The 12,236-nt window shown below is 46.3% G+C and overlaps 1 protein-coding gene across 2 annotated transcripts in view; it reads right to left on the bottom strand.

Moving 5' to 3' along the window:
• fastkd2 (FAST kinase domains 2) overlaps positions 1-9,652 on the bottom strand; it is a 52,473-nt gene extending 42,821 nt beyond the window's left edge. The window contains exons 1-3 of one of the 2 annotated variants that reach the window (XM_072482137.1): positions 9,577-9,652; positions 7,164-7,978; positions 3,334-3,437 (exon numbers count right to left, since the gene is read on the bottom strand). In XM_072482137.1, the coding sequence (XP_072338238.1) occupies positions 3,334-3,437; positions 7,164-7,895 (836 nt within the window). In that variant the 5' untranslated portion in view covers positions 7,896-7,978; positions 9,577-9,652. The remainder of the gene's footprint in view (positions 1-3,333; positions 3,438-7,163; positions 7,979-9,576) is intronic. The other variant, XM_072482145.1, reaches the window with a different exon arrangement.
• Positions 9,653-12,236: the final 2,584 nt, after the last annotated feature.

Raw genomic sequence — 12,236 nt, 5'->3', positions numbered from 1 at the left:
GAGAGTTTGTAAAGGGCCAATCTGGATGGTGAGGAAGGGGATATGGTGCAGTTTTTGGACGAGCTCGAATTCCCATGGCTGGATGAGGAGAGGAGACAGGCGCTGGAGGAGCCGCTAAGGCTGAGAGAGGTGATGGATAGCTTAAAAGGGATGAAGTCGGGGAAGGCCCCAGAGGCCGCACAGTTACTCCGCGGAGTTTTATAAGGAGATTGCGATGGAGCTGGCACCACATCTATTGGGGATGTTTAGCGAGGCGCTGGAAAAGGGGGAGTTGCTGGAGACACCGACCCAGGCGTTGATCACATTAATCCCGAAGGAGGAGAAGGATCCGCTAGAGTGCGGGTCCTGTAGGCCCATATCACTGTTAAATACGGATGTGAAAGTGTTGGCTAAGTGAATGGGGAAGATGGAAGGATGCGTTCCAGGGGTGGTCGCAGAGGACCAAACGGGTTTTGTGAAGGGCAGGCAGCTTTCCATTAACATAAGGTGGTTATTAAATGTGATCATGACCCCCATCGAAAGGACAGTTACCGGAGGTAGTGGTATCTATGGACACGGAGAAGGCTTTTGTCCAGGTGGAATGGTAGTACCTGTTCGGTACCCGTTCGAGGTTCTGGGAAGGTTAGGGTTTGGGCCGATGTTTGTGGCGTGGGTGCGTTTGCTGTTCGTGGCCCCGGTGGCGAGTGTACGGACAAACGAGATGAGTTCACGGAGCTTCGGGCTGTACAGGGGAACGAGGCCGGGGTGCCCACTGTGGCGATGGCTCTTAGTAGAGTGGCAGGGGATTGTGAGGGGAGAAGGGAACACCGGGTGTCGTATGCAGATGACTTGCTGCTGTTTGTATCAGACCCACTGGAGAGTATGGGGAGAATTGTGGGCACACTAGAGAGGTTCACGGTCTTCTTGGGCTATAAGCTGAATGTTGGAAAGAGTAAGATGTTTCCAGTGAATGAGGCGGGTCGGGGAGCTAATCTGAGAGCGTTGCCACTTAGGGTTGCCAGGGACTGGTTTAGGTATTTGGGGGTTCAGGTGAGGGGTGTGGCCGACGATGCACAAGTGGAACCTGACAAAGTTGGTGGAGGAGGTAAGGGAGGACTTTAAGAGATGGGATACATTACAGCTGACACTGGCGGGGAGTGTCTAGGTGGTGAAAATTCAAACTGTAAATTGTGAGATGTGGAGAATGTTCTTCGATTTATTTATGCTTTTGCATTTTTGAATATGTTTGGAATAAAATACATTTTTTTTTTAATGAAAATTTTGCGAAGCCATCCCTGCTGGAAGCTGACAGTCCATATTGGGTCAACTGTGCACTCCCAGTATATTAATCTCCACCCACTAACTTTGAACAGATGTACAAGTGGGAGTTATTATACAGTTACAGCAAGTGATTAGGAAGGCTAGGGCAGTACGATGGAACAGTGATTAGTACTGCTACCTAACGGTGCCGAGAGCCCGGTTTTGATCCCGGGCCGGGTCACTGTCCTTATGGTGTTTGTGCGTGGGTCTCACCCACACAACCCAAAGATGTGCAGGGAAGGTGGATTGGATTGGCCACACAAAATTGCCCCTTAATTGGAAATTGTTTTTTTTTTAAAAGCGATTAGGAATGCAAATGGAATAGGGCAGGACGGTGGCACAGGGATTAGCACTGCTGCCTCACGGCGCCAAGGTCCCAGGTTCGATCCTGGCCCTGGGTCACTGCCCGAGTGGAGTTTGCACATTCTCCCCGTGTCTGTGTGGGAGATGTGTAGGGTAGATGGATTTGCCATTTTAAATTGCCCTTAATTGGAAAAATGAATTGGGTACTCTAAATTTATTTTTTTGAAAGGGAATACAAATGGAATGTTTATTGCAAGGATAATAGAATAGAAAAGTGGGGAGGTTTCACTGCGGCTGCACAGGGCTTTGGTGAGACCACATCTGGAGTACTGTGTACAGATTTGGTCTCTTTATTTGACAAACTACATAATTGAGTTAGAAGCAATTAAGAGAAGGTTCACTCGACTGATTCCTCGGATGAGAAGTTTGTCTTATGAAGAAATGTTGAACAGGTCAGGCCTATACCCATTGGAATTTAGAAGAATGAGAGGTGATCTTATTAAAATAAATGAGTCTGAGGGAATTTGACTGGGTGGATACCAGGAGGATGTTTCCACTTGTGAAGGAAACTAGAACCAGGGGAGTTTAGGATTGAGATGAGGAGAATGTTTTTCTCTCAAAAGGGTCGCTAGCCTGTGGAATTCTCTTCCCCAGAAAGCAGTGGAGGCTGGGTGAGTGAATTTATTCAAGGTTAGACACGCTATTGATACACAAGGGATCAAGGCTTAGGATGGACAGTGTATTTGAAACCACAATCAGATCAGCCGTGATCTTATTGAATGGCGACATAGGCTTGAAGGGCTGAATGGCCTGCTCCTGCTCCCAAGTCCGATGTCCCTATGACTTACGTGTGTGAAATCTCCCAAACTCTGGGCGTGCGTCAGGATCAACAGAATTGAATCAGTAATAGAAGGGCAGTATTATGAGGAATAAAGGACTCCCTCCCCGCCCACTTCATTCTGTGCTTCTGACCTAATGCACAGGCCCAGCAATATGAGGAGCAGAGAGCTAACACGAGGATAGTATTATCAGATAGAGGTGAAATGGCATAAGATCGTTTCAGTATGAGGGTTAGTTTATAAAAAGAAAAATAGTTTTCAAATAGTCCGACCAATTTTCACGTAATTTCAACTTCCTTTTTTCAATTGCTCTGATTTTTAAAAGTACAATTGATTTGTATAGAAGGATGCAGAGGCACCGGAGAAGGAGAGAAACATTTACAAGGGTAACACCAGAATTGAGGAAGAACTGTGAGGAAATCTGAAAACTGAGCTGTTTCCGAGAAAAGAGATGGCTATGGAATAAACTGTTAGAAGTCTTTAAAATTACGAAGGAGTTTGATAGAGCAGACGGAAGGAAAAAATGTCCACTTGTGTAAGGGTCTAAAACCAAGGACCATCGAAATAAGACAGTCCCCTAATAAATCATTAGGGAGTTCGGGGAAACATCTTTATTCAGACTGCGAGTTAGATTGTGGAACTTGCTACCACAGGGAGTGGCTGAGATGAACAGCATAGATCCATTCAAGGGGAGTTTGATAAAGAGCTGAGGGAGAAAGGAATAAAATGATATACTGGCAGGAGGCTTGTTTGGAGCATAAATACCAGCAGAGATAGTTGGGCCGAATGGACTGCTTCTGTGGTGAATGAACTCCGTGGAATAATGGCAACATTTCTAACATGTACTGAGTTGGGGCACTTATGCGAGAAGAGGTTGAGTTAATGGCCTTACCTCAAGCCCACCCGCAGTGTGCTGACACTCTTGCCGTCTTCCATGTTCTTCAAACAACTGGACAGCACTGAGAGAGCCCTCTCGTCAAATTTGTTCAGATGCTCCTATAAGACCACAGACAAACCAGGCAGGTTACTACAGGGGCCACGGTGGCATCCAACCTCAAACTCTCTGGATTTCCAGCCCAGTAACATAACCGCTGTACAACCATACCATTCAACAACCGACAGAATGCTGACAAAATGTAGGCTACTCAGTGGAACGAGTGGTGGGAATGAAAGCTGACTTTGACCCACCATTGACAGCCGATGAAGAATTGAGTTCATGTTGGCGCATAAATACTAGGTATTATTCTGTAACCCACCTTACTCTGTAACCCGTCTTACATTTTTCAGATGGAAAAGATTAAGATGTTGCTTTCTAAATTTGTTCACATAGTTACACAGCACTGAACAAGATACTTATTAATAAGTACATAAAATAAAAACCTCAAAACAGGCCATTCAGCCCCTGCCAGTTTTGAGACTCCTGCTGTCCTTCCTCATCTAACTCCATCAGCATAATCCCCTGATCCCTTTTGATTGTCACATGTAGGCAGATTTCATACTCTAAAGGACATTAGTGAACCAGGTGGGTTTTAACAACAATCGGCAATGTTTCATGGTCATCATTAAACTTTTCAATCCCAGATTATTGTTGGATTCAAATTTCACCACCTGGCATGGTGAGATTCGAACCCGGGTCCCCAGAGCATTACCCTGGATTAATAATCCAGTGACAATACCACTACGCCATCACCTCCCCCATTTCAAGCACTCCCTGTGGTAGTGAGGTCCATGTTCTTCCCACTCTCTGGGGAAGAAATGTTTCTGAATTCCCGTTTTATAAAAAAAAGGTGACCTAACGGCCTCTAGTCATGCTCTTCCCCACAAGAGGAAACATTCGCTCCCTATCAAAACCTGTCATCATTTTTAATGACCTCTATTGGGTCAGCCCCTTCAGCATTCTCTTCTCCCCAGTCTGTTCATCCTTTGCTGATTGGTATGCCCTCATATTTATGAAAGCATCCTCATGAATCTTTTTTGCACTCTCTCCAGTGCCTCTATTGCAGAGACATTCTGGCCCCGCTGTGGCAGATCTGGCAATCCATTCAAATCCCCACCGACTTTGGTGGGACCGGAACGTCTCACCCGGGGAACGGCTGGAAACCCCCCCTCTATCTTTTTCACAATATGGCGACCTTTATAGAATTATAGAACGTACTCCAGGTGTTATCTAACCAAAACTTTATACAAGCTTCAAATAACTTTGCTACTTTTCATATCCTTCCAAACATAAACCCCTTGTTTCTTTTTATCCCCTCATTAACCCATGTCACTAACTTTTGCTGGTTTGTGTATTTGTTCTTGGAGATTCCTTTCTTCCTCTACTGCATTTCGATTTTTATTTTCCAAGCGAAATGTCTTGTGTATATATTGAAATTTGTTTGTCAATTGTTTGCCATTCTGCTAGTTTGTTACTATCTTCTTCTAAGTTGTTGCAATCCTCCTGAGTATTGACTATTCGCCCCCACCCCTTTGACATAATGAAATGCCCCCAAGGCACTTTGCAGGAGTACACTCAACCACTGGCCACATTAGGAGACGTTAGGTCAGATGACCAGAAGCTTGGTCTAAGAAATAGGTTTTACCATGTATCTTAAAGGGGGAAAGCGAGGTAGACACCCTCCAGGACAAAGCAGCCCACTTGATTGGTACCCCTTCCACAAACATTCAGTTCCTCCACCACTGATGCACAGTGGCAGCCGTGTGTACCATCTACAAGATGCACTGCAGCAACTCACCAAGCCTTCTTAAGACAACACCTCCAAACCCACAACCACTACCACCTAGAAGGACAAGGGCAGCAGATAAATGGGAACACCACCACCTGCAAGCTCCCCTTTCAGTCACCCACCACCCAGACTTGGAGATATATCGCCATTCCTTCCCTGTCACTGAGTCAAAATCCTGGAACAGCCTCCCGAACAGCGCTGTGAGCGTACCTACACCACATAGACTGCAGTAATTCAAGAAGCCAGCTCACCACCACCTTCTCATGGGCAATTAGGGATGGGCAATAAATGCTACCTTAGCCAGCAAAGCTTACATCCCAGGGTAAAAAAAGGAGAAGCGGCATTGGGCAGGGAAGGGAATTCGAGTGGTACGGACCTCGGCAACTGAAGGCAAGGACACCAAGGATGGAGCAATTATGATTGGGAATACAGCAGAAGCCGGAATGGGAGGAGCAGATATCTTGGAGGGTTGTGGGATTGGGGGAGTGGCAAGGCCATGGACAGATGTGAAATTTTAAAATCAAGATCCTGCTTGCTGGGAGTCAATGTGGGTCAGAGAGCACAGGGGATGATTGGGGATCGGGAGTTGGTACAAGTTGATATGTGGGCAACAGAGTTTTGGATGACCTCATGTTTAAGGAGGGTAGAATGTGGAAGAACAGCGAGGAACGTTTTAGAATAACCGAGTCCAGAGGTAACAAAGTAATGGATGAGAGTTTCAGAAGCAGATGAACTCTGAATGAACACCTATCTGTTACTGACACTTGATTAGGGATGGGAAATTAAAAAGTATTTTTAAATAGAAAACATTTTGGGGGCTGCAGGGTGGCACAGTGGTTAGCGCTGATGTCTCAGTGCCAGGAACCCGGGTTTGATTCCAACCTCGGGTGACTGTCTGTTTGAAGTTCACACTTTCTCCCCGTGTCTGCGTGGGTTTCCTCCGGGTGCTCCGGTTTCCTCCCACAGTCCAAATATGTGCAGATTAGGTGGATTGGCCATGCTAATTTGCCCATTAGGCTGGGGTTACGGGGGGGGGGGGGGGGGGGGATTGGGCCTAGGTGGAGTGCTCTTCCAAAGGGTTGCTGCAGACTCGATGGGCCAAATGGCCTCTTTCTGCACTGTAGGGATTCTATGATTTTCCGTTTACTCTGGGTGTGAATCTCCGCTGAAGAATAACAGGATGGAAGGCCAAACAAATTTGGGGCAGAAATGGCCTATATATATCAGCCAATCTGCACTCTCTTTTTAGACTTTTCGGTTTGTATTTATTGCTTCAGTTTTGTGAAACCAGAGGAAGAAAGCTTCAACTAATGTTAAAAAAAAGTTTCTTGAAGAGCTACCATCCCTGGGCGGGATTCTCCGAGCCGAAATGGCGATTGGCGCAGGGGCAGAGAGTAGGTGTCAAACCCGAGATCAGGTCCGACGACGCTCACGCGATTCTCCGGTCGCCGGAGAATTGCCAGCAATCACACGCGCGCGGTTGATGCGGTGCCGGTCGGGGCCATTGAAAGAGGCCCCCGCGGCAATTCACCGAGTGCAGCTGGCCGAATTCCCGATGGCGTGGTTCTCTTATGGTGGGGGACGGAAGGATCCTTCACCGGGGGATGGGGGTGGGTGGAGGGCCTCCAGGACGGCCAGGCTACCAATCGGGGGCCACCGATCCGCGGGCGCGCGCGATCTTGTGGGGGGGGCTATCTTCTATGTGCCAGTCCACGGTGTGGGTCCACCATGTCATGCGGGGCAGCCAACGCAGGCCGCCGCCGTGCGCATGCGTGGACCCCTGACCAGAAGTACAGCACCCCGTATCAGCAGCCGGAGCTGTGAGCAACACGCAGGGGCCCTGCTAGCCCCCTTCAGGTAAGTGAATCGCTCCGGGCTTTGATCAGGAAAGTCTGGAGTGATTCGGCCGCGTTTTTTTGCGGGCATGAGCCATATCCCAGTTGCTCAGCCTACAGTTCTATCCAGTGACCCTTTGTAAGGCACCAGTTGAACCTACCTGGGTCACTCTCAGCAGTGTGTGAATGAGTCGGCTGTTTTGGGAAACTCCAATCTTTACCAAAGCGAAGAGACTGTATGCCAAGTCATTACTACTCATTGACTGAGCTTCCTGCAGTGCCTGCTGGCAGATCGTCTCGAAGGCCGGATGCTCAAACATTAGCTTTCGCTCGTATCGTTTTTGATCCTCTGACATCCTCTTGGTTGTCTTCCATATGGTCATCAGGCAACTGCTGATCTGTCTCCGGGTCATTGTGGATTCTGCGTATAAGTCTAGCACATCGCTGGGAGAGGTGCAGCTCTGAAGCCTGTCAAAGAATTGATCCACAGATTTTTCCCTTTCCGTTGATGTTCGGGTTTTCTGCTCAGTGATAAATTCCTCAGAGAGTGGCTCTAGGTTTCTTGCGATTGCTCTTTTTGATGAATGGCGAATGGAAAGACCAGACTCACCGCTGATTTCTCTGCTGTGGGCATCCCCATTCTTGGACTCATTTTCTAATATGGCTGTGGGAATTTGCTGCAGTGTCTTTTCAGAGGAATGGAATCGGATTGTTAAGTCCAAGTTATTTCCCAAGCAGTAAGGGAAGCCATTCTGCCACTTCAATGGTGTAAAGCCATACTTTTGGATTTGAGTAGCACAGCTTGTAAAACCAGTTAATGCACATCTGCGGGAGAGAAAGCTGCACAGTCTCAAATTTCTGACAAGCTGATATCCAGCAGGGTGGATATTCATGGTGAGGAAACGAAGAACAAAGTCACCTTCAATCCATTTCACTTCAATAGTCACAAGGGAATACCGCAGTGCTTTCTTACAAGCTGCAAAAAGAAAAAGAAACAGCTGATGTTGTGGTATTTTGGAAATTTGAAAAGCATTTCAACCTAGCAATTCCTCTGCTCTCAACATTCACAGGTTAGTTTTCCTGCTTCCCTGGATGCTAACGTTTGCAGGTTTGGGAGGTTCTGTTGAAGAAGATTGATAAGTTGCTGCAGTACATCCTGTAAATGGTACACACTGCTGCCATGGTGTGCCAGTGGTTGGGAATGAATGCTTAAGATGGCAGAAGAGATGGCAATCAAGGGGGTTGCTTTATCCTGGATAGTGTCAAGCTTTTTGAGAATTGTTGGAGCTGTGCTCATCCAGGCAAGTGGACAATAATCCATCACACTCCTAACTTGTGCCTTGTAGATGTGGGTCAGGCTTTGGGAGTCAAGAGGGGAGTTAAATTCCCAGCCACTGACCTGCCCTTGCAGCCATGGTTTTTATATGGGCAATTCAGTTTCTGGTCAATGGTCACCCCCCAGGATGTTGAGAGAGGGGTGAAAATTTTAGATGATGACACCATTGAATATCAAGACTAAACAGTCTCTTATGGTGGAAAAAATGGATATTTAAGGTATTGGCTGGACAAATCCATCCATCAATCAATACTGAATGTAATTTGGCAATATTACTAAAGTTAAGGGGAAGGAACTACATTGACCAGTGAAAGAGGGGATAAACTGAACATCAAATTTATCAACAAATTGAATGGAGGGATAAGTGGGCAGACTTCCATTGTTCTCCAGATATAACCTAATTATTAGAGCTTCTGGAATCTGAAATAAAAACAGAAAATGCTGGACAATCTCAGCAAGTCTGACAGCTTCTGTAGAAAGACAACGGAACTAACATTTCAATCTGGATGACTCTTTGCCAAAGCTACTGAGAACTGGAAATAGGATGAGATTTATACTGTTGTGGGGGGGTGGCAGGTATCATTGGGGCGGATAGAGGGCTAGCCATAGGTGGAGATTGACAAAGATGTTGTGGACAAAAAGACAGGGAATGTAAATGATGGTGATCAAGGCTAAGAAGGACGTCGATTGAGGCACATTAAGAGATCAGAATGTGTTAATGGCAGAACAGAGGTAAGGAGTATGTCAAAGGACAACTTGGACCAGGGAACCAATGGTTCCACCATTGGCCCTCGATCCAGATCCACTGCTCCATGTCCACTTCCCCACAACAGTATTAATCTAATCTAATTTCCAGTCAGAAGTCATAGAATCCCTACGGTTCAGAAAGAGCCCATTGGAGCTGCACCGGCCCTCTGAAAGAGCATCCTACTTAGGACTACTCCTTACCCTATCCCTGTAACCCCACCTGACCTGCACATCTTGGAGACTAAGGGACAATTTAGCATGGCCAATCCACCTAATGTAGTTCTCTCCAGCTTTGGGAGAGTCATCCAGGCTCGGAATCTTAGATCCGTCTCTCTCGCTCCCCAGACCTACTGCGATTGTTCGGCATTTTCTGTTTTGATTCAATTGCCCCCTGTTGCCTCCCCTCCCCTCCCCTCCTTCTACGGACACTCAATCCCATCGGAATGTCCCATCTGAAGGTGCCAGGCCGTTACCCTGAATCGCCCCCTCACCTCCACTGGAACCCACTCACTCAGGGTTATTAGGGCGCCGCCATCTTGGGAACTCTGACGTCTCGCGAGATTCCCACCGCGCTGAAAGGATAGAGTGGTTTCCGATCGCATCATTCACGGAAGTGATGACACCGCTCCGCTAGGCTCAGGCGCAGAGCAGGCTCAAGTGGCGCTCCAGCTGCAGCATTAGCCCAGAATGTATTTCAGCCCATGCCTTTGAATGGCTTCTGCACCCCTAGTGTTTTTCTAAGATGATAATCTTAAAGTTCGAGCTAGGAATGAAATTGGAAAATACTTTTTTTCCCCCACAGGAAAGGTAATAAAAAACGTCTTCCCCCCCCGAAAAAAACTGCAGGTTTTGGGGCTGTGATTGATATTTTTTTAAGATGTCAAGAGATACAAAACAAATGTAGCAAATGGGATTGAGGCAGAGATCAGGCATTATCTAACTGAATGCAGGAACAGGCCCGAGAGGCTGAATGACTTACTCCTCTTCCAATATTCCTGGTCACCTGAATGATGTAATTGACTGAGTTTGGGTAACTCCCTGTCCCCTAACACCAGCAACATTCAAAAATTTGTGCTTGTCAAATGTGTTCATCCAAATTCTATTGCCCACATCCGAACTCACACCAAGTGCAATTCAGATATTAGCTCAATGATGATTGACCAACATGGCTTCTTGTCCAGCAAACCAAATCCCTACATGGATGGCCTTCTCCCTCATGATAATAACCAGATATTTTTTTGTGATAGTGATTAAGGGATCAACATTGGCTAGGTCATGTGCTGTTTTTAATAGTGCCACGGGATCATTTACATCCACTTGAGAGGGAAGGCAGGGCCTCAGTTTAACATCACATACTTGAGGGTCAGCCTGGATTGTTTGCACAAATCTATGGACATAGACTATGAAACCTACTACCTTTTAACTCAGAAGGCAATAATGCTACCCACTGAGCACCAACATCCTGGGGGTTACCATTGACCAGAAACGGAACTGAACCATCCATATAAATACTGTGGATACAAGAAGCAGGTCAGAGGCTGGGAATTCTGTGGCAGCTCCCCCCTTGACTCCCCAAAGCCTGTCCGCCATCTACAAGGCAGAGGTCAGGATTCTGATGGAATACTCTCCACTTACCTGGATGACAGCAGCTCCAACAACACTTAAGAGGTTTGACACCATCCAGGAGAAAGCAGCCTACTTAATTAGCACTCCATCCTACAATCATGCAACCCACAACTGATGCACAGTGGCAGCAGTGTGCACCGTCTAAAAATTGTACTGCAGCAACTCACCAAGGCTCCTCAGACAGCACCTTCCAAACCCACGACCAAGACAGCATATACCTGGGAACACCACTATTCCAAGTGATACACCATCCTGCCTTGGAAAAATATCACCGTTCCTTCACTGTTGTTGGGTCAAAATCCTGGAACTCGTCAATAACAGCACTGTGGCCATTCCTCCACCACATGGACCGCAGCAGCTCAAGAAGGCAGCTCACTACCACATTCTCAATGGGAAGTAGGAATGGACAAGACATAGACATAGACATAGAACATACAGTGCAGAAGGAGGCCATTTGGCCCATCGAGTCTGCACCGACCCACTTAAGCCCTCACTTCCACCCTATCCCCCAAACCCCAATAACCCCTCCTAACATTTTTTGGACACTAAGGACAATTTTAGCATGGCCAATCCACCTAACCTGCACATCTTTGGACTGTGGGAGGAAACCGGAGCACCCGGAGGAAACCCACGCAGACACGGGGAGAACGTGCAGACTCCGCACAGACAGTGACCCAAGCCGCAATCGAACCTGGGACCCTGGAGCTGTGAAGCCACAGTGCTAACCACTGTGCTACCGTGCTGCCCCAAGACATGTTGGCTTAGCCAGTGAAGCCCACAACAACCAAAGCATAAAAAGAACTGACAAAATTATTAGTCAAGGATCCTAACTGCTTTATACAGGACCTATTAATATTTTTCACTTTTCAATCCAAGACAAAACACCAATAAAAATGACTGTGTCCTTTATTGAATATATATTAACACAGAATGGAGTCCTTTCTCTTTGAAAAGTATTAACGTTTTTTTAAAGCAGAACAATGTTTATTCTATGAACTCAAGTTAACCTTTTATAAAACATACAGTGAACATCTTAGCAACCATTAATTCAAATACAACCCCCAAAGAATACTAAGTAATCCTTTAAGCTTTCCTTTTGACATCCATAAGACTTAAAAACAAAACCTTCAACAGAAGCACATCAGGTTAAAGTCACTACTGAGAGCAGTTATTAGTTTTAAATCACCAAAGGATCGATTTACAGTTTTTAGATTACAGAGAAAGACTAATACCCCTTCTGGCTGTGACTGCAGCTATCAAGCTCTGGAAACGAAACTAAAACACACCCTGCAGCAAACAGCTTGAAACGAAAGTAAAAAGCTGACAGACAGCTCAGCTCCACCCACACTCTATCATCACTGATAAACACCCATTTCTTAAAGGTATATTTCTTAAACACCCATTTCCTAAAGGTGTTATCACATGACACTACCTCCAAGAAAAAAAAATAAACCACCAACTTCAAGATGGTTTCATTTTTCACCTTTTCACTATCCTTTAAGAAATGCACACAGTAAATATACTT

This window comes from Scyliorhinus torazame, chromosome 2, assembly GCF_047496885.1.
Source record: "Scyliorhinus torazame isolate Kashiwa2021f chromosome 2, sScyTor2.1, whole genome shotgun sequence".
Lineage (NCBI taxonomy): Eukaryota > Metazoa > Chordata > Chondrichthyes > Carcharhiniformes > Scyliorhinidae > Scyliorhinus > Scyliorhinus torazame.
This window is presented reverse-complemented; position numbering and strand designations above follow the sequence as displayed.